The following is a 25,770-nucleotide window of genomic DNA, read 5'->3' as shown; positions in this document are numbered from 1 at the left end:
AGCTAGAATGTCGATAACAGTGTACAATGGGTCTGTAATGTAGATGTTGGCAAAACTTTTGTGCCCTATACATGTATGTACACCAATTAGTTTTGTCACTGAACCAAAGCTAACTGTATCTTACACACATACATTGTATTTGCGACCAATGTTAGAACCAATAATGTCAACGTTTTTTGTTTTTTTTTCCATTGGAAATGAATAATTTATCAAATAAGCTTATTCAACAAAATTGTCCATTATTTATGATTAACCAATGCCATGTGGCCAAACTGCACAAACACGATTTAAAGTATGAACTAAAGATAAACTTGGTAAAATGATCAAGGTAAATACGTCTGGTACCTTCGTTAAAATACAAAGGTCATTAATCGAAAAATATCCGCATACCAATAAAGGGAATATCTATTTTATTTGCACCAAGCTCAACAATTAGCAGCAACAAAATACCTGGGGTTTTTAAAAACATTTTTTTTTTTTTAAAGCTAATTATTATTGAATGTGGTATCTTGGATTTGGTGTCTTGATGAACAGAAAAAATTGCTGAAAAATATCCACATCAATTGAGAACTGTTCTGAATGGAGTACTTTCAACCAAGCAATGATTACATTTCACATAGTAAAAAAATCTCTGTTGGAACAAATTACTCATATTATGTATGGATTTTTTTATGGGTTTTTTTTTTCAAATTCTAATCTAAAGGATATCAGTGTTTTTACTACAGCCTTTCCCTGGATATTGTATGTAAAAACATTATCCATTCAACAAAGTAGCCTTAGGTAAAGTGCTGGTATTTTTGAAATTTGATAACCTTGATTTAATATTTTCAAATATTCTGTGTTGGATAGAAATTTGTTTTCAAAGTATTGAAACTAGTTCGGGTTGAAAGCAATTTCATTAATAATTAAAGTAAAACTTATCAGTTGACTCACACTTGTAAAATCTTAATAAGCTGCTATTTCAAACATTAGTTAAAATAAGGATAGGAAAATTATAACTGATATTGAAGTTTTAACATAACTGTATTGGGTGTGTTCATGATTACTAAATTAGCAATAATTGAAATGTATAGATTGTAGACTAATGTTATTTTTGTCTTGAATGTATGTACATTTATATTATTGTATGGATAGACAATCAGTTTTATTATACACCCACATTTTGATTATGCCGACACCCCTGCCTGTCCGTCGGTCCACAATTTGTTTCTGGACACTCTACATGTCACAATTTTTATCTGATTTTGAGGAAACTTAAAATATAGGTCAATCTCCAAAATATCTCAGTTCCTTTCTATATTGGCATGTATCGGACCATCACTTCTAAATTTTATGGTCCTTGTTTTACTTTGTTGAACTTGTGAACGTTCGAATGACAAAAGTTATCATCCGATCTGTATGAAATTTATACGCATCATTTAAATTATTGACACAAAGAATCCTATTGACTTTCAGCAATTTTCAAAAATTAGTTGTAGAGTTATGGCCCTTGATGAACCTTGTGAACGCTTGAATGATGAAAGTTATCATCTGATCTGTACGAAATTTATGCATCATTTATTATATTTAAATTAGTGAAACGAAGAATCCTATTGAATTTCAGCAATGTCTGTCAGTTATTTCTAAATTTTATGGTCCTTGTTTTACTTTGTTGAACTTGTGAACGTTCAAATGACAAAAGTTGTAATCTGATCTGTATGAAATTTATATGTATTATTTGAATTAGTAAAATGAAAAGGCCTGTCAAATTTATATGTATTATTTGAATTAGTAAAATGAAAAGGCCCGTCGAATTTCAACAATTTCTGTAAATTACTTCCAGAGTTAAGCCCCTTGTTTCAGTTTGTTGAACCTTGTGGACCCTCAAATGGCAAAAATTATAATCTGATCTGTATGAAATTGTCTTGTGAATGCCCCCAATTATCTACAAAAGAATAAATATGCATCAACCCTTATCGATCGCTCGGACGGGTTATCTACTGTGGGCATATGTTTCGTTGCGTGGAAACCTCTATCTTATAAGATTTATTTTAATTTTAATAAAAGATAGATAATGATGACCACATCTTGAATCAGCTAGAAAGTATAGATGCTATTATTATGTTCAAATGTACCCAAACTTAGGGGATGCATTGTACATTATCGAAATTGAATGTGAATAATGTTAGTCATGTGTTTTCTCTTTCCATTAAGGGGGAGTTGGGTGGTCTAGTGGTTTAGTGCGTGAAACCATAAGGTCTGTCATTGAGTCCCCAAATCACCTAGTTTGTGTCGCAGTAGGCGATAAAGGCATTAATCATAATATCTATGATCATTATATTCCAGAAAATTTTCCCGATTTTGTAAAATAATATAGAGATTTCATATTGTAAGAATTAATACTTTTAAAGATGGGTTCCCGCGTACAAACTGGGTATATATGGACCAAAAACATCTAGTCAAACTAATTAATTTGTCATAATTATGCTTCAAATCCTTCTCAAACATTGTAATTTTTGCGAAGGAATGCCCTGCTATTAAAATTCGATCAAACCAGGTCATGTTTACGTCACGTCTTGGGAGTCAGAGGAGAATTCATTGCATACATAAGACGATGTTGTCTTTAATCGCTTACTATTTTTACAAATATCGAATCCTAATTAAATTCTCGGATTATCCACTACCCGCGTCTTTTTCCGTCATTTTTATCTCAGAAAGTATTGTACGTCTAACTCTTCATAAAGTTTATCAACTTGTACATCAAGGATCAAGCGCTCAATGTTCGCTTGTGACCTTTGACATCATGTGTGCAGAAGTTCCTAATCCTCGGGCTGTTGATTAGGGGAACACTTACATTTTTGTCCTGTATACGCTCCATGAGTGTTTTTTGGGAATCCAGTATTTTTCTAGTAAGATTGGATATCTCTACTTTCCATATACCAAAATTGCCATACTTTTCTGGGAACCCATCTTTAAGAGTTTAATTTAGATGTGTAAAAAGATCTGTCCCTCCATCGTACACAATTTCATATCCAAGGGTGTAACAACATTTGATATATAACAAAACCAGTGCCAGGATAAAATAGCTGGCTAGATATTTGACATTTTATGATGACTTTTGATGACCTAATGAGGATTACCCCATCACTGTCAAAGTAAACAATGACAGATAATACAAGGTGATTCATGTCCCTCACACTAGTAATGATCTAATAATACCACACACATTCTCTATAGTCTAACACCTTACTGTAGGTCATAGGCTATCAATATTAGATAATCCCAACTATAATAAATTATGTAGAGATCAACTTATGTTTGATTGTATAACAATCCACCACAGTTATCATAGCTAGAAGAGAAAATAGTTTGTTTACATGTAATGGTGGATCTACTAGGGTCGTGACTAATCACTGTGTTGGTATTTATATAGGAATTTGTAAGTAAATTGTAGTTAAAAATATTTCAATGAAAAAATTAAATAGATTATATTTGGAACTCAACAGTCGAAAGCAAACAGTTCTTTTTACACGCTTGCATGGTTTTATACATGTATACAGTATTTGGTCTCCCAGATAGATTTCAATTTTCACTATGACATTTCATTTAAATTGAAGGATTAAATTACAACAAATGTTATTCAGTGTAAACATTTGAATTAAGAAAGGATTTAAAAGTAAACTGTGTGAAAGGGTTTTATACTCTATTTGAGTGTTGTGTGTTGTGCTAGAAAGTTGAAAGTCAAACATTTACAGTCAGTAGAGAATTATACAGGTATTGTGTTCATTAGTTCATAATCTACACAGATAACTTTTAAAAGCTTTTGATTTATAGATATTTTAATGTTAAAAGTGAAATGCTATGATTATGTTGAAATATTGGAAAGTGACAAGGTGTATTCTAAACAAGCATTGAGAAACAAGAGCCAGTGACTCTTATATTATAGCCCGTTCAGAGGCTTATTTTTAAACCAGTTCATAATCGCTGGGGTTTTTAAGACAGCATCGTGTTGCGTTCACACGTACTATAAGCCAAACCAGTTTAACTATTCTGACCTCTTCGGTCGGAGGTTAGAGTTAACTGCGCATGGGTAGCTTCATATTCTTTATTCGGTTCTCCCACGCTTTCGATAACATTGGCACTGTCTGACCCCAATATTTTCACAGGAATGTAACTAACTGCGTACTGCGCATGCTCGAAGCAAGCTGGAGCTGGGGTTTTTAAGCCAACCCGTTCAGACGGCTAAGATGAACCAGTTTAAAAAAAAAAGCCTTCTCGAAGACAGGTCGCGAGCAGGGTTTTTTAAACTGGTTTATTTGCCCCACATTTGCGTTCAGACGCTTAAGTTAAACTGGTTTAACGATCCCCGGGGTTTTTAAACCAGTTCAACTTAAGCATCAGAACAGGCTATTATATTCACAACTATGTTTTCTGATGTTCATGTAAAGTAACCATTTCATATCCATCTTATATCCATCTTGGCATACAGTATAGCTTACCAGTAAATTATTTTTTCTCTTCTAGTTTCTAGTTAAACATACATTATGCAAGAGCTAAATCTGTCTATTGCAGGTCTTTCTTTAGGCCTGAAATTTTATCTAAATTATTAATTAGACATTAATAAACCTATCCAGACCATAATCAACTCTAGATGGCATCGCTAGCCTGCGATCTTAAGTGGACTGTGAGACGATTTACTGCATAACTTTCCTTCACATTAACGATTAAATAGATCATCGAGACTATGCTGTTTATCGTACTGACTTTAGTAATGATCATCGAGGCTAGGCAGAAATTTCAATTGCTTGGTTCTCGGTTCATAGTGGATCAATTTGAATGAAATTTTCACAAATTGCCTTAACATTATCTGGTTTTTAACTATACTATTCAAAAAAAGTAGGGGATATTTGATTTTTAAGTGTTATTAAAGTCACCTAATGAAACTGACGAAGAAACAAATGACAAAATGAAATGAAGTTCACATTCATCGATTTATTCCAAATGATCGTTAGACTAAGTAAGGCACAGACTGACCATTATAAGGGTAAAATGATACCCGGGGTCAAACAGCAAAGTTACCACAGCATCACAACCAAGTCAGTAACGGGTAAATCCTCCTCTGTTTGCCAAACAAGCATTGATCCGACGTGGCATACTCCTAATGAGACGTCTAAGGTCATTTTGGTCCAGATTGTCCCATTCCTGTTGCAACGCAGCAGCAAGTTCTTGGACATTGGCAGGACATGCTCGATGGGGGAGAGGTCGGGACTCAGTGCTGGCCAAGGTAATGTGGTGATGTTCTGTTGTTGGAGGTAACCTGTAACGATCCTGGCCCTGTGACATCTTGCGTTGTCATCCTGGAAGATGAAACGGCGGCCATGACATCGTGCGAACGGCACAACATGGACTGCCAAGATGTTGTCCCGGTAGTACTGGCCTGTAACACGCCCTGCAACAACACGTAAAGCCGTTCTTCCAGCAACAGTGATGCCTCCCCACACCATAACAGAACCACCCCCAAATCGATCATGTCTGATGACGTTAACGTCTTGGAAGCGCTCGTTTCGACGACGCCACACCCTCCTACGTCTGTCCAAAAAATCAACAGTGAACCTTGACTCATCTGAAAACATCACATTGCTCCAGCGTCGATTATCCCAGTGTTGACGATCCCTACACCAACGACGTCTTGCCTGAATGTGATGATCTCTCAAACAAGGGATCACGCGAGGACGTCGGGCGCGAAGGTGACCCCTATGCAGTCGATTCCGAATCGTCTGGCCACTCACTCTCACACCAGTGTCTGTTTGACGACGAGCGCTGATCTGATTTGCTGTGATGACACGATTTCTCAAGGCCAAGGTACGGATAAATCAATCCTGGGCTTGAGTTGTCGCCCTTGGTCGACCTGAGCGTGGTCTGTCCTGTACAGATTGTGTATCACGGTATCTGGACCATAGCCTGCTTATGACAGACTGAGAAACATTCATCGTCCGCGCCACAACCGCCTGTGTTGTGCCGATCTGTAGCATGCCAAGGGCACGTAACCTTTCATTTTGGGTAAGCCGACGCATATCAAAATTTGTTTTCTGGTCACTAAAACAATTAAACTGATGTTTCCACCCTGGAATTCAATGCCACAATGACTGTAACATTCAAAGTCAGAGTCGTGCAAATCTTGGGTTGGACCCCCATGATGATCACAAGCATCACCTACATTCCATGCGGTAGCTGTTGGTGCGTTTGGGCGTCACATGTAACTGGAAATGTTTCTTCTGTTAGGTTCTATAGTGACTTTTTTTGTAGTCATTTGCATATTTTAGTATTATGCCCCCAAAATCAAATATCCCCTACTTTTTTTGAATAGTATATTATAGTGAGAACTGCCATCTCGTTATCGAATCTCCCATAATGTATCGTTAAGTATGGTAAAGAGCTTGATCCCTTACATATAACATTGTAAATGTCCTATTATTGTGCTATTGGTTCTCTTTTTTTTACGTTGTTGAGTAATTGGATTGACTGCATTTGGATTGACTGCATTGTCTTGCCTATTAAATTTTTAAGAACTCAACAGATTTTAGCCAAATAGTTTTACAACCATTCTGCTTGTGACCCTTTAAAAGTTAATAAAAGAAAATTAAGAAATAACAGAGATGTTGATCTTCAGAGCAGTGTTGTTGTCAGAAGCCAAGTAGCCTAGCACCTGTGGTGTAAGTCATAAGTTCTATGCAAGTTATTGGTTCAATATTGGGATTTTATGTGAAAAGGAGTAGGGTTGACTACTTTAACTTGTGGGTTTATTCTGTGTAACAATGTTTAGATATTCCAGTTGCCTCTCACTTCTAAAGACCATTGCGTGCAAGTGAATTATTGAACTAAAGATATATCATATTTTAGTCCCAAAATGAATCAAGTTAGTACTGTGTTTTGTTGTTGATTGTTGACATGGTCCAGTATGAAATCAATTAATTACAAGCTGTCTCATTCTTGACCTTAACTACTGAATATCATTTACCTGCATATCTTATATATAAACTTACAACAGCTGTGTTTGGATTTCTTTAATGGAAAATAAATATGTATTGGTGAAAGTTCTAGAAAAAAATATTGGTTTATGATTACTCTAATGTGAACTTCTGGAATAAGTGGTGTCAGGTGTTTAAGAAAGAGGAAGCATACCCTGCCTGAATGATGTTCAAAACAATAATAAAGGTCTGTATAGAATGATTTGAAATAGGAAATGCAATGTCTTAATCGGAAATAGTTTCACTGTGTAACTGTGTCATGGTTGTATGTGTATTTGTTCAAACATCCTAAAGGATGAGAAACCAGTCTATAAATTTGATAGATTTTTGAAAAGTTATCCGCTAGCTTGCTCGGTTGTCTCACAGTACACAATAATCTATGATTTTGATTGAGTTAACAATATTGGAAGGGGATTGATGTAATTTGAAGGAAAATTTATTCAGCAAGACCATTGATTTTTCTTCCGTTCATTCATACAAATTTGTAGGTTTAAGAATTTTAGCAAGCTTTGACTGAAGTGAACCAATAAAATTATTCAGTCTGTAATTTGTAGTAGAAAGTTAAAATTTTGCCATAAGAACATTAAAAGAATTTTGTTCGATTGCTTATTGATTTGGTAATTTTGTAATCCTTCACACCCAACCATCTACTATTTAAATATTTATTTTTTAAAAAGTAGTTAAATTCTCAGTACAATGAGTAAATACATCATCAGGCCGTTATATGAAGGAATTCGCCAATCCTGACAAACAGATTTGCTAAATCGAAATCAGGAAAATATAATAGTAACAATTGTGGTTTTGTGCAATTTAATGTTTTGATTTTCATGAGGCTTATTTCAATTTCTTCATTTATGTTTAAAAACAAGGGCTGGACTGTATTGAACTGTAATTTACATGTTAACAATTATATAAATAAATAGGTTAGAATTAAATGTTCATAATTGAGTCATAACCTAACAATGTTCATAAATTCTTTACTAGTTGACTGATGTTCTAAGACAGAAAACAATGTCATAGAATCAATAGAAACTAAATGTAATGATGGGTAAATTTTTAAAACCACTATAACTTCTGTTTATTAATTGTTGAATATAATTCTTAATAATCTGTATGGACTGAAAGTCTATATTTGCCTTTAAATCTGAAATATTGTACATGTAACCACCCAGAATATTATTTCTTAATAGAATTTTGAATTTCAATAAAGTAGTAAAGATACATTATGCAAGAACTAAATCTGCCTATTGCAGGTCTAGCTTTATTAGGCCTGAAATGTTATCTAAAATATTAATGAGACATTAAGTAACTTGCCCTGACCATACGGCATAATCAACTCTCAATGTCATCGCTAGCCTGCAATATTAAGCTGATTGGAATGCTTTTTTTTTAAAAATAATTGAACGTAAAAATGGATAATTGAGACTTTGTTTTTTATCGTACCGACTGAAATTTTCAGCATATTCTATTTACGTTACCAGGTACCTATTTTTTTTAACTATTATAATTATAGTGGGAACTGTCAACTCTTTATCTTATCTCCCATAATGCCCTTTTAACAATTTTAAAAAATCTGACTGGACAGCCTGTATTCAGTGTTTTTTGCTGTTTCAAGTGAATTGAATTTGAAAAACCTTGATTCAATTTAAAATTGTTCAGGGCTAATTTAATTAATAATTTATGGTCTAATTTATGGATTATACTATATAGAGAGAAAATTAAATATGATATGACTTGTATGAACTGGTGTATTGACAACACTGCTCATTTCCTTTGATAAATGATTACGTATACTCTAGTGATATGTAATACTAGGAAGGTGATCTATCTTCTATCTAATTTACTACTTTATTATAATAAATATAAACATTTTACTGTATATGGTTCAACTCAGACAAGTCATGTCAATGTCAAAGGATGTAGATGGCTTTATGGATCTGTTAGAGGAGGTAAAAGTATTGGATTTGAATACACTGGAACCTCAATATAAATTTTAAAGGTGGTTTGCTATGTGGTGAAGCCAATCAGTATGGAGAATTGTTATTACCAGTATAAGACCTCAGCATTATTAGTGAATTACTAGTTTATTGTGTCAAGATATTTAAACCGTTGCTGATGTACAAACGATGTCTGCTATATTACTAATATGAAAGCAGATGTTAAACCACTATTAGTGTTTTTTCCACCGTACCCTAGTGATAACTCGGAGAGGTAGAAACTTGCTCCTGTATAAGATAAAAAATTTGTAATCTTTCCATTTGCCACCTATGGCCATGGATTATTTTAGTGAGAAAGCTACTACTAAGTTTACTATAAGTTATAACAATTTGATCTTATATTTTATAATATAAATACTTCACCATTATTTATTCACAAATGATCAATATTTCATTTCCAAAGTTGGTCCATTACACTTGAATTCAAGAAAGATTATTGAATCTGTAGTCAGTAGTGATTTTTGGCATAATAATTTTTTAATACAGTTTTTATAGTTCTAATGACCACATTACTTGTTAAGTTTGTAACAAATTCATATTTAGAACTTAACCACATAAGATGGCTGTAACTAATGTAGAAAAACATCTGTTGGTTGTTTCTTTTTCCAAAGTGCTTTAATGTTATTGAAATTTTAGAGTTTGATAAAGAGCTGTCCGTTGTTTCTATAATAGGTTATATTAATAAAAATAGATAATGAAAAATTAATATATTTGAATCTGAAGTTTTGACAAGATACTCTTGAAGATTATCAAGTCAAAAAGATTCTCTTGATGATTATCCATTTTAGTGTTAAATTATTAAATAACATGAGTGTTCTAATCCTTTCAATATCTCCGCCACCAGATGTTCTAGGGAGTTGATTATGGGCTTGTCATGTGAATATAGGACTAAAGAATAATTTATAGAACATTTGAAGCCAGAAACAGGATGTGCAATAGGAAGATTTCGCTCTTACATAATTCATACTTATATTAAACATACATTATACAAGAGCAAAATCTGATTATTGCAAGTCTTAATTTAGGCTTCAGATGTTATAGAAATTATAAATTAGATCTTTATTTAAACAACAAGCCCAAAATCAACTCTGTAGACCCACGGATGGCTCGGCTACAGCTCGGATTTAAATAGGATTTCACTTACTAATTAATTTGAATATGGCGCATCCTGATGAGAATACGTCAGTTAGATCGAGGCTAAATGATAGAGTGTACTTAGCGAGGCCGCTGTAGAGCGTTTCCGCATGCCATTGAAAACTTTACTTGATAATCGAGATATGTAGGTGGAGTTAACGCCTGTCAATCAAACGATCGGCCAAGGTGAAGGCACATTTCACTACCATTTCTAGTCAAATATTACAACGATGATAACTATGTTCAAAATAAAGTAATTTGACTGAAATTTTCAATATATTCTTCTTTCATCATCTACTTTTGAACTGTTATAGCAAGAATGGCCAATTCTCTATAAAAATCTCCCATAATGTATCTTTAAGAATAAGATATAAAAGATAAACCTGACAAATTGATCTGCAATCTATGAGTCTTATAAAACTTCAGAGGTCAATAGTAGAGTATGTGCCATGTAAGTAACACTTTTATTGGAAAGACATGGTAATATAAAATCCCATGATTATCTTTTAACAGTGACTATGAATGATTTATGTTTATAGCATTAGGCTAATTGAAAGTAAGTGTGGAGTACTGTATCTTACCATTTGTACCATGAAAGTAAGTTTGGTGTATCTTAACGGTTGAACCATGAAAGTAAGCTTGGTGTATCTTATCATTTAAACGGTGAAAGAAATCAAACCATGAAAGTAAACAAGGTGTATCTTCTTATCATTTAAACGGTGAAAGTAATGAAACCATGAAAGTAAACAAGGTGTATCTTATGGTTTGAACCATGAAAGTAACCTTGGTGTATCTTATCATTTAAACCATTAAAGTAACTTTGGTGTATCTTTCTATCATATCATTTGAACAATAAAAGTAAGCTTGCATCTAGTACACAGTAATAACCATACTGATTTGTTGTTTTAAAAATATTCAATATGAGTATAAATAATATGTGACAAGTGTAATACATTAAACTACATGTACGACATGTCTAGTCCTTCTGTCTGGCTATCAGTTTATTGTTGAGATAAACATGTCGGTGATTTTATACATAGATTAGCATAAAATACAGTAGATTATACAGTAACCTAGCTCATTATAAGATTATAAAACTTACTACTCATAGCTTTTAATATTTATTACTAAGGTAGTCTGTCTAACTGTGTGGGGGAGATATCAGGTTTCCCCACAACCCACAGTCACCAAGTGTCCTTCCCTGAGAGCATACAAAATGAACATTTACCATACGTTTATCCCCAAATTACATAGTTGTGCCATTATCGTAATATTGCAGATGTTATGTCATGAAGTTTTAAAATTAGCTATCTATAGGTTTGAATATTTTAAACTTAATATTTAATTGTTACTCTGCTTAAAGATAATTTCTCAAGAAAGTATTTATGGGGTGATTATTTCCAATAAAAGTATGGCAATTTTGGTATAAAGTATAGATGCGCAATCTTACCAGAAAAATAATGGATTACCTGAAAAACACCCATGGGGCAAGCATTAGGTAAAACCAACTGGCAAACCCAACCGCTTATTGTGCGTCTGCTTGACTTAGGGGCCGGTTGTTATTTCTTAATCAAATGGTTAGGCATTTTGGGAACATTGAGGGGTGTAAACGTATATATAACAGACTCTGCAAATAAAGGGTGGAAAAGGAAGTTGGCAGAAAATAATTCAAGAATTTACTTTGACCTCAATATGTATGGTAAATGGACAGTAAATAATGACAAATGCATTCTGACTAGAATTTTACTGTTTGAATTTCTTGATAATCTGACTAGATTTTACAATCAAGTAAATGTAACTGGATTGTCTACTTGGTGTTTTAAATCTAAATGGTATAGAGGTACGATATTCGGTATTATTTGAAACTAATATTTAGTAAAAAAAAATTTAAAGTATAAGCTAATGGTTCAAAATGTTTTCATAAATTACCTTTCAAGACAATTTATTTGTGCAATAAATAAAAAAACATTTTATCATAGAACAAGGATATAATTGTGATGACATATGACATAAAGAGGGGGTGGGGGGGGGCATGCTGATAATGTGTTATATTAACATGACATATATATACTACTGTATATATAGAGGATGTACCACTGACATTTAACAATCATTTCTCTTGTCTACTTCAAAATACCACAAACTTATACTTCACATACAACATGACTTTATAATTACTTACTAATAGGCATAGTTATCTATGTATAGGTAGCTAGTTGGAGCAAATTTGATTGACACTCAACTTTGACCTGTGCATTGAACCTTCTTGATGTGACACTTTTATGTGACAATTTGTTAGGGGGGTAGGATAAACAACAGTGGGGGTATTTAACACTCTAATAGTCTGCTGTTTTATACACCATTATGGCTGAGACATTGGAGAAGGCTTGTATGTCGTTGTAAAATCCGAACAGTTTCTAACCCATAGTTAGCTGGTCTTGTTTTGGTTATTCGTATACAGTTAAAGATTGACTTAAAAATGACCTTATTTTTTTGGAACTTCTTGTTCAGCTATTTTGTTAAATTGTTTGTTTACAATATATTTATGTAGTTTTTCTTTGTATTTTTCAGATACCCTATTTGACCAGCGCAATGAAGAAACAGGAGAAAGGACAAACTGTTGCCAAACCAGGTGTGCCTGCTTCTAGTACGTCTGCAACAATGGGAGTCAAACATTCCAAGTCAGAACACTCAGGTTTGAGCAGCCAGGGTTCGGCCAAGTCCCGTCCCCTTAGCAAGGCCTACCTGAGTAAAAGTCATGAGAATCTCTCTAGTCACCAGAAGAAGAAATTATCTACAGTAATGGAGCAACCCAGTGCTAAACCAAAGAGTGGCGCCAAATCTTCAGAATCGACCAAATCTGTCGATAAAAATAAGGAAAATGTAGCTTTAAAAGAAAAGGAGAAAAATTCTGGATCTGTCCGTGCCAAGCCAAATAAACCAACCTCATTAGCAACAACTTCTACTATACGTAAAGCTTCCAGTACGCAATCTATAGATAAAACCAGTATTAGTTCAGCCAGTAGTGTTAGTGGTTCCTTATCTAAAACACAGTCCACAAATAATGGTCAAAAATCCCTATCAATAAAGCGTGCACAAAGTACTCAAAATGTCAGCAAAGATAAACTCACAAGAAAACGTACGTCAGCACCAGCAGACGTAATGGCTTATAATGCTGAATTGCTGGCAAATTTTGAAAAAGATAAGAAAATTCAGGAGACTAGAATATCGGAATTGATCCAGAAAGCCGAAGGTCGAAAAGCCGAAATAGAGAAGTTAAAATATGAAAATAAAAGACTGAAAGATCAAATTCCTTCTATCGACACCAAAGAAGAATTGGACTTTTTACGCAATCAAAACAAGAATTTGTTAGATAGACTTAAAGAGTTGGGTATACCCGTGGAACAAATAACTGATGCTGAAAAAATTTCGATGTTAAAAAAGAGTGTGAATGTTAGTAAAAACAATAAATCAGGGGAAGCTACTCCTGATAGTAATATTCCTAATAGCGCTAGTTGTGACAGTTTATCCACTGATGGGGCTAAAGGACCCCCTGTTTCTTCTGGTGTGAAATCAATTGAAAGATCAGCTTCTGTTTCTGCATCCGAACCTGGACTTTCCTTAGCTGATTTGTGCGGTACTCCAGACCACCCTTCTATTTTGTCTCTTGACCAATCAAATTGGGAGAAACAAAGTAATAAAAGTGGCCAAAGCGATGGTCTTAGTGAAATATCTGTGGCATGTCTAACAGAACGCATCATTCTTATGGAAGAAACTAATTATAGCACAACAGAGGAATTGCAAGCTACACTTCAGGAACTTGGAGATCTTCAAGATGCAGTAAATGAGTTAACAGAAGAAAATGAAAGACTAGCAGATGAAAAAGCTGTTTTACTTGAATCTCTCTGTACACAAACTGAAAAACTAGAAAATACACGTATACAAGTAGAACAGCTAAAATCCCTACTTCTCAGCGGTAATTTACCAGACATATCTAAGCGTGAAGAGCTTCTTATAGATTCCTTAAAAAGCGCACAAGAGGAACGAGAAGAACTTATGATGAAATTAACTGAACATGCGAATACACTTCACACCGTTGAAAATGAATTTAAGGAAGTATACGATGTAAACGAAGCTTTACGTGACAAATCTTTACTTCTGGAAGATAAAATTGTTGGAATAAAATCGGAGAAAGATTTATTAGAACAACATGGTGCCGAAATGCGTGAAATAGTGTCCACAGATCAAATCGAAATCAAACGATTGAGAACACTTCTGGAAAATGAAAAGGCAAAAGTCTCAGAACTTGAACAGTTTCATAAAGCGACCGATAAATCTGATCTTGAAACTTTGATGGACAATGCTCGACAGGAAAAAGACAAAGCTGAAGAGAAATTAGCAAACGTTCAAGATGCTTTAGCCCACAGCGAGTGTGAAGTTAAAAAACTCAAAGAACATCTCCAAACTAAAGAAGAAGAGATGAAAGTTGTTAAAAATAACTCCAAGATGCAAGTGAGCGACCTGGAATATAAAGTCTCCAATTTGGAGAAAGGGCGAAATGATCTCCAACAAGAAGTTGAAGCTCTGCGAGATCACATCGATCAATTAGAAATTGATTGTAACCGTTACCAAGATGAGGAAAAATATCATGGAACCACTATACAGGAACTTCAGAAAGAGCTGAGTCAGGTCAAACAGAGAAATGATACACTTGTTAATGAATTGCATGAAGCCAAAAATGTTCATGCAACTGATGAAGAAGAGTGGAAACAGTTCCAGAAAGACCTTCAAGTCGCAGTCGTCATCGCCAACGACTTCAGATCTGAAACACAGGAAACTATGGAAGAATTAAGGAATCAGAACTCTATGTTAAAGGACAAAGTAAGACATTTAGAAAGTATTGTGGATAAATTAAGAGCTGATTTAGATCTAGCTACAATACAGAAATATTCTACAGAATCAAAAATGTCTAAATCTATTTTAACTAATGCTGAACTTAAAGGCAAAGTATTGTGTTCAGTCGATCGCGAACTTTCGGTTTTACGAGACGTGCGTCGAATTGACCCTAAAAATCAAAGTTTATCAGTTAAAAGTTTGATTCGTTCTATTGAAACCCAAGTGAAGAGTGGTTGTTCTTCTATTCATTCTAGTCACGGTAGTTCACGGAGAAACTCCGACTCCAATGACAGTTTATTCAGTATTCAGGATTATATCAAGTCCCCTACATCACCAACAAAAGATAGTCCCTTAAGTCCCCCATGTGAAACTCATTTGAAATCAGCCCTGAAAAAGGCTAATGATAAACCTTCTCAAAGACATTCATTTGTGGATCTACATCGATCGCCTAGTGACCAACCTAAAAGTATGCCACCTTTTGTACGATCTGATAGTGAACATTGTAAAGTATCTCCTACTATTAGTTCCATACTACAGAATAGACAAGATAGAAGTACACCTCGACGTAACAGTGGTACCAGCAAGTAAGTATACTGATAATATTATCATGCTAAAATACAAACTAAATAAGCCAACTGTAGCCTATATTTGTCAGAGTAGCTGCTCCAAATTACAACAAAGCATCCTTGGTTTAAAATGGACATTTAGAGACAAAAATTATTGCATCACATGTGAATTCTCCTTATATTATTTAGAGTTATCGTTAAAAATATATTTATCTAACTCTTAACAATTTTAATGCATAGTCAAACTTAAATGCCTGTTTTAATTGTGTTTGATAAAATATATTGCTCAAAATCTTGTCAAAATGTAAATTTATTATGAAAATTGTGATCTTCAACTTCAAGAAGCATTTTCAATTTCAATGAATGTTTCTACAGATCTATTGAAAGAAATTGTTTTCTCTGATGTACATGTTTCAATTCATTTTGCCTGTTCATGATATTTTGTTTGTTTTAATTTTAGTGTTGATACAGATAAAAAAGATACAAGTGGTAAAGATCCATTGTCCTATCTAGCTAAACAGATGGGTGGTTCCAAGAGAAATGCTTTACTTAAATGGTGTCAACAAAAAACGCTTAGTTATAAGGTTAGACTTAGGGATTATAATGTATTCTGTGACCATTCTCTTAAAAAGGCAACACAAAACAAGTACATTCTGCTGAGTGGCAGGATCTCTTATGAGTGGGCAAGAGTATGTTAGTTTTAAAAAAGCTGACAATTGATATGTTTCATGCAAATTTCTTAGAATTCAGCTAAACAAAAATCTCCCTTCAAAAATGGCAGAAGTCTTTCAACCTATTTCTCACAAAAATTATATTTATTCAACCTGAATAGATCGAGTATTGATACACTATCACTCTGTTAACAAATTTCATAGAACACAGTATCCATGAGGTAAATAGGGGATTGTAATAACCATGACGATTGAGTTCTGATACATTATCACTAGTAAACAAATTTCATAGAACACAGTATCCAGGAAGTAAATAGAGGGTTGTTATAACTACGATAATAATAATATGTGAAAGATGACGTAATTTAAGACTATTTATTGGACCTAAGTTGATAATAATATTGGACATTAGCATTGTAATTGTATAATGTACTGAATTGAATATTAATTGTGTTTTTATTTCGACAGGGTGTGGATATAACTAATTTTAGCAGTAGTTGGAATGATGGTTTAGCTTTCTGTGCTATATTACATAATTATTTACCACATAAGATACCTTATAATGATCTAGATGCTGAAGACAAGGTAAGCTCTTTGATACATATTATCATTCCTGTTCTAAATTGACAGTTCCTCACTTACTCAAAGATATTGAATAAATCTAATTTCACCCTTTTCTTTTTGTTGTTTCTAACAGAGAAAGAATTTTACCTTAGCATTTAATGCTGGAGAAGAAGAAGGAATTCCAAAAACGCTGGTAAGATTTATTTGTATAGTAAATAAAACTCATTATGTATGTATTAGACAATGTAGCTTTAATCCCGGCTTTAGGGCAAGTGGTATCAGTTGTTCCATTAAGTAAGCATACCCTGCCTCATGTTTAAATCTGGTAACAGTTATATACATGTAGGCAACAATTCTCTAGCAAAATTTCATATGCATAACACCATAACAATATTAATGAAGCTGATAGCCAGTGATAGGGTTTATCATTTCAGATATTAGGGAAAATGCCTTTTTAGGAGTTCACTCTTAAGTCATACAAATAATTGTATTGCATGTTAAGCAAAAATTCTGTAATAAAACAAAACAAATTCTCTAATAATTGCATATAATTTTTGAAAATATTTGTTCTTCTACTTTCAGTGTATAAATGATATGGTTGCTATGGAAAGACCTGATTGGCAAGCTGTTATGTGTTATGTTACAGCAATATATAAACATTTCGAAATGGATACAAAATAAATCCAAAGTAGTGCTTTCTTTGAAGAAGACTTTTATAAACTATATCAGTGTGTGCTTTGGTATTATTTATATTGAGGCTTCCAGCAGGTGATATCATTACCAGTAATTTGTGTTTAACACTTTAAAGATCAAAACTATCCATGATTTTATTTAAGTGCAATGCCTATGTGTAAGTGTTTGTGACTTCTACAAAATGAAACTGATTTTCAATACCAACCCTTAAGTGCTACTGCCAGTTTCAAAATTTGAGGTCATTATTCTAATGAATTATAGATTCGTATTATCAGAAATATTTCCTACTGGTTAATCTTGTTAATACATGAAATAGAATTGTATTTTCTATTGAAACACGATGGACATTAAAATTGCAGATATAATTTAGTATCATTAATGACACAATCTAATAATATATTTGTTTTTAATTGGTCAAGGCTTTCTGTCTCCTACTCAGTTCAATATTATTTTTACTTTTTCTTTGAAAAAATGGCATTTATTTTCACTTTGTGTGTGAGATTCGCTTTTTATTATACTCTTGTATTTAGGCAGGGGATTAAATAGGTTGGGGCTTCTGGAATAATAATAATAATAATATGGTTGTCTAAATTGGGGCACAAGTTTTTTCAAGTCCCTTTCTAAAATGTTACCTTGCTTGCTTGGAATATTTTGACTTCACTCATATGTTTGGGGCAAAATTTGACGGAGTGCTAGTTTTGAGAATGATGTTGATGTGACTTCCATAGGGTTTCCACTCTTCATTCGCAGAATAGTCTGCATTGAGGAGATTTTTTGCTTTTGAGAGGGGTTCTGGATTGAATTAAAGTCATAGAGTTCAATATTCTGAATGTACATCTCCTTGTTACGTTAGGAATTTTGTTTTGTTTATGCTCAAATGTTGAGTTTAGTATTTCTAGTCATCTAGACCTGTATAGTATTTTTATCATATTTCTTGAATCTCAAATATCTTCTTCCAGTCATCTATGATTGGTATTCTCCTTTCTTTATTTCTTTCATTCAAACTTGAATCTTTAGTGTAGAGGTTGTGGCACATTGTCATTGATTTATATGAAATATAACTTCATAAGTTCATTAATTCAAATATCCAATTTGATTAAATTACATTTTTTTCCCTAATGATTTTTATAAATTTCAAATAGTCATAATATAACCCAAAACCCATCAGTATCACTATTAAATTTACATGGATTTTGAACTTTGCCACCAGACAATTTGATTTGTTGAAAAGATAACATGATCTGAATATACATGTATAGTCAACAAGAATAAAATGAAACATAATTCATATTAGATTTTAATCAGATTGTGCCAATATCTAGTGTATTGTGGTCAATTTGGGCTTATAAATTAATACACGTCTTTTCTTCAGTCAATTAAGTTTTTTAACCAGTGTCAATCTGGAGATTTTTTTAAAATATAAAATAATTGACATTACATTGCTATTAAAATTACAAAAAGATATATATAACATAAGTTTATTGTATAACTGGAAATATAAACCACAAAATGACCTCAATAAACAGACATTTCTTTTTTTGACCTTTGCTTTAATCATCATGTGTTGCTGCTTCCATTAATTAAAAAGTCCTATCTCTTTCATAGTTTGTTTTTCTTATTTAATTAAACTAAATCATTTTGATACATGGACACCTATGTCTGTCGTAGTTTATTCTGCAATTACTATTACACTGTAGCAAGATATGTCCTTTTATATTTAACTGGACATAAGGCACACATAAGATGCGGATTAGTTTGACATCAATGCAGTGACTGCAGTCACGGATTTAATACAGCAATTTTATATACAAGAACAAATAGCTTTTTGGGGTTTCTTTCCATTCTGAGGTGTCCGACTCTCTTCCCTAGTTTTTTAGATGGCTATTGTGGTGGACATGGGCCTTATTTTGTCAATTTGAGAACCATCTCTGAGGTGACCTTAGTTTCAATGTTGATTGAAAGCTTTTCTTAATGTATGACATCATGTTTGCTACTTATGGAAAGTTGAGAGCTAAGCACTACACTTACCGGACCCAGCTATTGATATTTCTAAATAGGTGCTATTGTTTTGAACACAAATTCCAACGTTCAAACTGTAGAAAGTTCTAGGATTTATCTTTGGAACTGATTAAGCTTTCAATTAATGTATAATTTTGCCTGTTACAGTGGGGGAATCAATGTAAAATTTTTCAAAAACCTTTGAACATTTGAAAGACTTGACGACAATAAAACAGGGCTATATGTTGGGGACTCTCCCATGTCTCATCATCCATCCATCCATCAGAATTGCCAAAAAAAAGAGGTTATGGAAAAGGTTTCTGACCCGTGACCATTTGTAAGTTGTGTTCTAAATACAAGACAGGAATGCAATATATAACATTTTATTTCAACATTGTTTTTCATGAAATTACAAATAATTTGATCACTTTATCATTGATTGATACAATTATATTCTAGTTATTTGACTTTGAATTAGGAAGAAAAATCACACATTTCTGATGGTTTCCAAGATATTGACTTTCCTTCCCACATACATGTTTTAGTTCCTTTTTTTATATTCAAGATGTTTCATGGTGTCCAAACCTTGCTTTTTGTTTTACATTCAAAATAATTTGTGTTGGTATTTGTCATTTTGAAGTTTAGAGTTTTACATTTTATTCTCTCAAACACTGCCTAAAACATGATTGTCAACTTTTTGCACATGTGTTGAAAATTCATAACAACATTGGGAAACTTCATTAATTAATTAATAGTCCTGCAGAACTATAGCTGATGCTGGAAATTGTGTACAAATTTTTTTTTTTATATGATTGATTTTAGTAGCCTAGGGTGTCCTCTTTCAGAATCTGCCGGGTGAACCTCGGTCAAGGGTGACCGAGGTTCACCCGCCAGATTTTAACAGAGGACACCCTGGGCTACTAATATCAATCATAAAATAGGGGGGGGGTTGTATGGCTGAATGGTTAGCACGTGCGCGCTGTACCATAAAGTCTGTCATTGCATCAACTGGCGTGGTTTCGATTCCCCGGTTATACGTGACCAGGAGTAGGGTCGCCTGTCCAACCTCGTGGGTTTTCTCCAGGTCCTCCAGTTTCCTCCCACTGTTAAAGACCCCTACGCGCAACCGAATCATTGAAATAAAATTAAACCATATGTTAGTCCCGAAATGACCAAGTTTGTGTCAAGTGGACGTTAAATCCCATTTCTCTCTCTCTCTCAATCATAAAATAAACTTTGTATACAATTTCCAGGTTCACTCGAAATACTGGATTTGGCGATCAGACTATTAATAATGTTATTGTTAAAGATGCATTATGTAGAGCTAAATCTGCCTATTGCAGATTGATATAAATTATCAATTAGACATTATTCACATGACAAGCCCATAATCAACTCTCTTCGCATTTTTCAATGGATTGAAACTTGATCGCTATTTAATAATTTTACTTAAAATTGGATACCAGTAATCATTAATCAAGACTTGTTTCATTTATCGTAACAATGGTACTTGACAATCAAGACTATTCTTCAAAGCCTGATAACATCATATTCATTTTTCATTATCTTTATCTAAATCTTACATAATGCATCTTTAAAGGTGATCATTATTAGAATATATTTTCTATATATTAAACTACAGATAAACAAGGCAGTTCTACTCGTACTCCTCTTTTAACTAGTCAAGATATTACCATAATCACTGATTATCCCTAAATACAGGTTTCCTTTAATTTTTGAGATAGAGTATTCATTAATAATACAATATTAATTATATTTTTAACAATGCCATCAATAATATATTCTACCTATTATAACGTAAATGTACAGGTTATAGAACTATGGTGTTTTGTGCTGCCTTCACAATAATTACTTTAATAGTAATGTTAATATATTTCACAACCACAGAACTATCTACTACACTATTTAAAATATATTGAACTACATCTATGCAGAAGTGCCACATATTTATAAAACCCTTCGAGCAATGGTACAAGAGTATTTCCTCTCTTGTAGCAGGTCACATTGGACTAAAAAGGTAGATAATGTACTGATATCAACATATGCAAAATAAGCTAAATTTCTTCTACAAAGATACAGTATTCATCACAACACATATTTCTTTAATCATACAAATATCTTGAGATTATCAATATTGTAACATTAAATGTTACCCTGTGGTTATAATTGACTAAAGGGAGATAATTGAACATCTCGCTTCATGAAGACATTATCTCCCCTTAGACCACATGCTTTAAAAAAAAAAGTAAATGCATATAATTTTAAGTAATATTTGATTAAAATATATTAATACAAGAACATTTTACCATCAATATCATATATAATTAATATCATAAGTGGAGCCTAAGATGTATAATTATAATGAATGTAATAAAACAACAAATTACAGAGTATTACATTTTTTAAAATAGACTTCATATAATAATACCAGTTGTTGTGTTTAAATATAATTCTATAATGAAAAATTCATTGCACGAAACAGTGACATTAATAATTAATGAGACAAATTTATCAAAACTGGAATGAAATGATTTTAATGGCCATTTATAACATGAAAAGAGAGATACACAAACATCCACCAGGTAATAATGGATGACATTTAATAAATAATACAGATAATATATTTAAAGGAACATTAAACTTTTGATATAATTTCATCTTTTTGGTACAGTTTCATTGCCATCAAATTTTAACGAATTTTAAAATTAGCTGTGTGATAAACCAGAACTATTTTTAGCTGCACTTGGGGCATGACTTGGGTATTTTATGTGCATGTGCAGATAACACAGAAAAAAAAAACATGTCTGACAGTAATACACATTCTGGCCTATTGTCTGTTGTTATTTATTTGTTAGATAAACAACTATTTATCGCAACCATAAGGATGTCTGGGTTTTTAATGGTACCAATATTGGCAATATGCTCCTTAATACATATAATGCACAAAAAAATAATAAATTTGTTTTGCTGAAAATAATAATTGATAAATAAATACATATAATTCAGATTCAGTTTTTATGAGTCGTAATGTTTTTTTGTAGTTTAGTTATCTACTAAAATATCTGATTACATGATTCAAATAATTTGTTACAGATTCAAGAATATAATATATAATATTATTTCTATCATATAATCTATAATAACGAGGATGAAGATCATTTATTTGAGCAATTAACATACAAAATACAAAAAATATTCATTATTCATTGTCCCTTTGACATCTTAAAAACTTGCTTTTATTAAAAGAATATTATTTTTCTCATGGAAGTTAAAATTTTAGTGAAAATGTACGAGACAGCTGGATGTTTAGAGTGAACGTCCATAAAACTTTTATTTGGCAAGGTTAGTAGGCCGTGACATTAAGACTTTCTTCATTATAAGTTGTTGTTTTTTTTAAAAAATTCATAAAACTACGAAAATCTATATTAGAAAAGTAACATTGATGTTTTAATAATTACTTTCTTAAACACCAATTGTTTTTTTTTATCGTCTAGTAAATGAGTTACAAATCACCTATGCTATGGTATTTTTCACATGAACAACACTTTCATTTATTATAGAAAACTAATAGAAAAATATGGAAATACAAAACCTATGCACTAACATTCAACCAATCTGTAGCAAAAAGATCATTCATAATCATAAGGTATAAAAAGATACTTCACTAAACAGTTTATATAAAGCTAAATTACAAACTCTTTGGCTAAAAAAAATATATATTAATTAAATTAGAAATACAAAAATGGAGAAATAAATATATAACAATTCTATTACATCCTTAAGTTAATAGTATATATCCCTGAATATAAATAATTCAATTTAAAATTCACAACATGCCAAATAACAAATAATATAATATATACATCTATGGTGTTTCTTTAATTATATGGAGTTGAATTCATGACATACCCTCACTCTTAAAATAATAATTTGTCTTTTTCACCATATCTTGTAACATCTGTTTTAACATAAAAAATATGACAGTTAATTAAAAGTAATAATAAAGGAAATAAAAACTCAAACTACAATATTTAGGAAAGAAGTCATATAATTTAGCATTCATTTTAACATGTATAAATAGACAATTTGCTACCTGTAAGTAAGAAGTTACATGCTTTGATGTAAGCATATTAACATAAGCATTACTAGTTTAAGGGTTAGAATTGTGTTGTTAATTAAAATAAATTTAGATAGAAAATTTGAAGTGAGAAAAGAATGCTGCATTTTCTTTTTTTAAAATTACAAATATTCCAAAGAGGTATAGAGATAGTAAAATAATATTTTGTTAAAGCTCAGAGAAGAATTTTGATGCACTATTTCACGGGAGAAACACCCCTGAAACACCCCAAGGTATCCTAGAAGAGTATTTCCGTGCAAAATTTCCATTTTATTCATGTGCTATAAAAATTTGTAATGAGAATGTTCGTTAGATGAAATTGAAAATTACTTGCGCATAAATCACCTCAAAGTCCCAATAAATAAATACATTTTTATTAGCGCATAAATCACCTCAAAGACCCAATAAATAAATACATTTTTATTAACTGACAAGTCCAAAATCATATACCAAACAATGTTATTCATTGAATTTCCTTTATGCTCCCAGATGTACTGTACATGATGTAAATTCGTAGGCAAAAATGTAAGAGTATTGGGCATCTTGCATTTAAAAAAAATTTCTTAGTCAGATTTATTTACCGGGTATCATAATTTTAAAAATGTTTTCCTGTGTTAAGCAAAAATGTCTTGAAGAAAATTACATCTCTTATTAAAGTTACTTTTCCTATTCCCACTCTTATTTATTCTGCGTAAACATTTTCATTCCATAAAAAACAATATTGACCGAAGTTTTATGTTTTATCAATAATGTAATCATCTTTTTAAAAAAGGGACTGGCACAATATTTGAATTTCTTATTCAAAGTAGAAAGTACTTATAAAAGCCATTATGTAAAAATAACAGAAAATATATCTTTTTCTTTTTAGAAATAACTGCCATATAAATAATCTAAGTTGCATTTCCTTTGAAGGTTAATTCAACATATACATCAGTAGTATCTACATAAACAATAATATATTCACATTAACATTCGTAAAAATTTACCCCTCACAGGAAAAGAAGTTCATAAACTCTCCTTTTTAATCAACAAATCAACAAATAACCTCTAAGATGTTAAATTAAAAATCTAAACAACGACACATCATGTGTAACAAACAGTTTTTAAAATTAATTATCACTCCAAGTTCATCACTTTGAACCGTTTCTTCAAAATATTGCCGTAGCGATCTTGAGCCAGGATGGAGATCGTTTTAGCACCTTCCGGAATGGTTCTAATCCGTGATTTCTTCAAAGTAAATTCAGAAGGTGTCATTTCATGCAAAAATTCCCAATGCTGCAAGACAAGGCCTTCGGGGTCACTACGAATTTCAATGATTCGCAAGCCACATGGTGATTTGATTCGACATCTGGAACAAATAGATATTGATTTTATTAGTTAATATGATACAATAGATGCCATATTATAGAACAAAAAATACCAAACTAAATAAGTTTATGATGATAAAAACAGCCTTACAATTCTCACTCTGCTTGTCAAAATCAATTAATTTACGGAAATTCTTGCTCTTCCTCAGCTGATAAATTTGTGATTGTGAAGTCCCCAAGCTATCAATCTCATATTTTTCATCCATTCTTTTTTTTCATAAATATGCTATTACTATGGTAACAGTATTAGTTCTTTAAAGATATGATGGGTATTATATGCCATTAGACTGCAGCTAGTTTCAAAATGCTGGCCTTTTATGCTAGGAGAGTATAGTGTTCACATGTACTATGAGCGAAACCAGCTTAATTGTCCTGACAGCTACGGTCAAGAATTATAATTAATTACCGACACATATATCTGTCTGAAACTCCAAATTTGCTCAGAAAATAATAGATGGCACATGTCCTCAGATAGGTTAATCCAGAAATTTAAGCTGACCAGTTACAAATCACAAAGCTATAAGCCACATTCTGTTGGGAACCATAAATACAGGTATTTTGTTTTGGGCTTAAAGTAACAGTGCATGAATTGATTATTTAACATTTAGTAATGAAAAAAATATCAAAATATGCTAGATGATCCGCTGGCTTGGATTCAATCAGAATAAAAACAGGCCCATAAATTAGACTTCGCAAACATGTGAAGATGAAGACATCATCAGACAATAAACTTGAAATG

At 32.4% G+C, this 25,770-nt stretch overlaps 2 protein-coding genes across 8 annotated transcripts in view; one reads left to right on the top strand and one right to left on the bottom strand.

Annotated features, from left to right (window-relative positions):
* The window catches only part of LOC126825603 (cytospin-A), a 43,548-nt gene extending 24,423 nt beyond the window's left edge, over window positions 1-19,125 (top strand). For 4 of the 7 annotated variants that reach the window (XM_050555281.1, XM_050555284.1, XM_050555283.2 and 1 more), the window contains 5 exons: window positions 12,710-15,618; window positions 16,061-16,184; window positions 16,740-16,856; window positions 16,969-17,028; window positions 17,418-19,125. In XM_050555281.1, coding sequence (XP_050411238.1) covers window positions 12,731-15,618; window positions 16,061-16,184; window positions 16,740-16,856; window positions 16,969-17,028; window positions 17,418-17,516 — 3,288 coding nt within the window. In that variant the 5' untranslated portion in view covers window positions 12,710-12,730 and the 3' untranslated portion in view covers window positions 17,517-19,125. Of the gene's footprint in view, window positions 1-3,330; window positions 3,419-3,644; window positions 3,754-7,058; window positions 7,195-12,709; window positions 15,619-16,060; window positions 16,185-16,739; window positions 16,857-16,968; window positions 17,029-17,417 lie in introns of those variants that run through there. The other 3 variants (XM_050555286.2, XM_050555285.2, XM_050555280.2) reach the window with 3 other exon arrangements.
* Window positions 19,126-19,893: 768 nt separating this feature from the next.
* The window catches only part of LOC126825604 (uncharacterized), a 59,930-nt gene continuing 54,053 nt past the window's right edge, over window positions 19,894-25,770 (bottom strand). Inside the window, exon 8 of the mRNA XM_050555288.1 lies at window positions 19,894-25,012. Coding sequence (XP_050411245.1) covers window positions 24,781-25,012 — 232 coding nt within the window. The 3' untranslated portion in view covers window positions 19,894-24,780. The remainder of the gene's footprint in view (window positions 25,013-25,770) is intronic.

The sequence above is a fragment of the Patella vulgata genome, chromosome 6 (assembly GCF_932274485.2).
Source record: "Patella vulgata chromosome 6, xgPatVulg1.2, whole genome shotgun sequence".
NCBI classification, from domain to species: domain Eukaryota; kingdom Metazoa; phylum Mollusca; class Gastropoda; family Patellidae; genus Patella; species Patella vulgata.
Note: the sequence above shows the minus strand (reverse complement) of the source record. Positions and strands in the feature narration are given on the sequence as shown.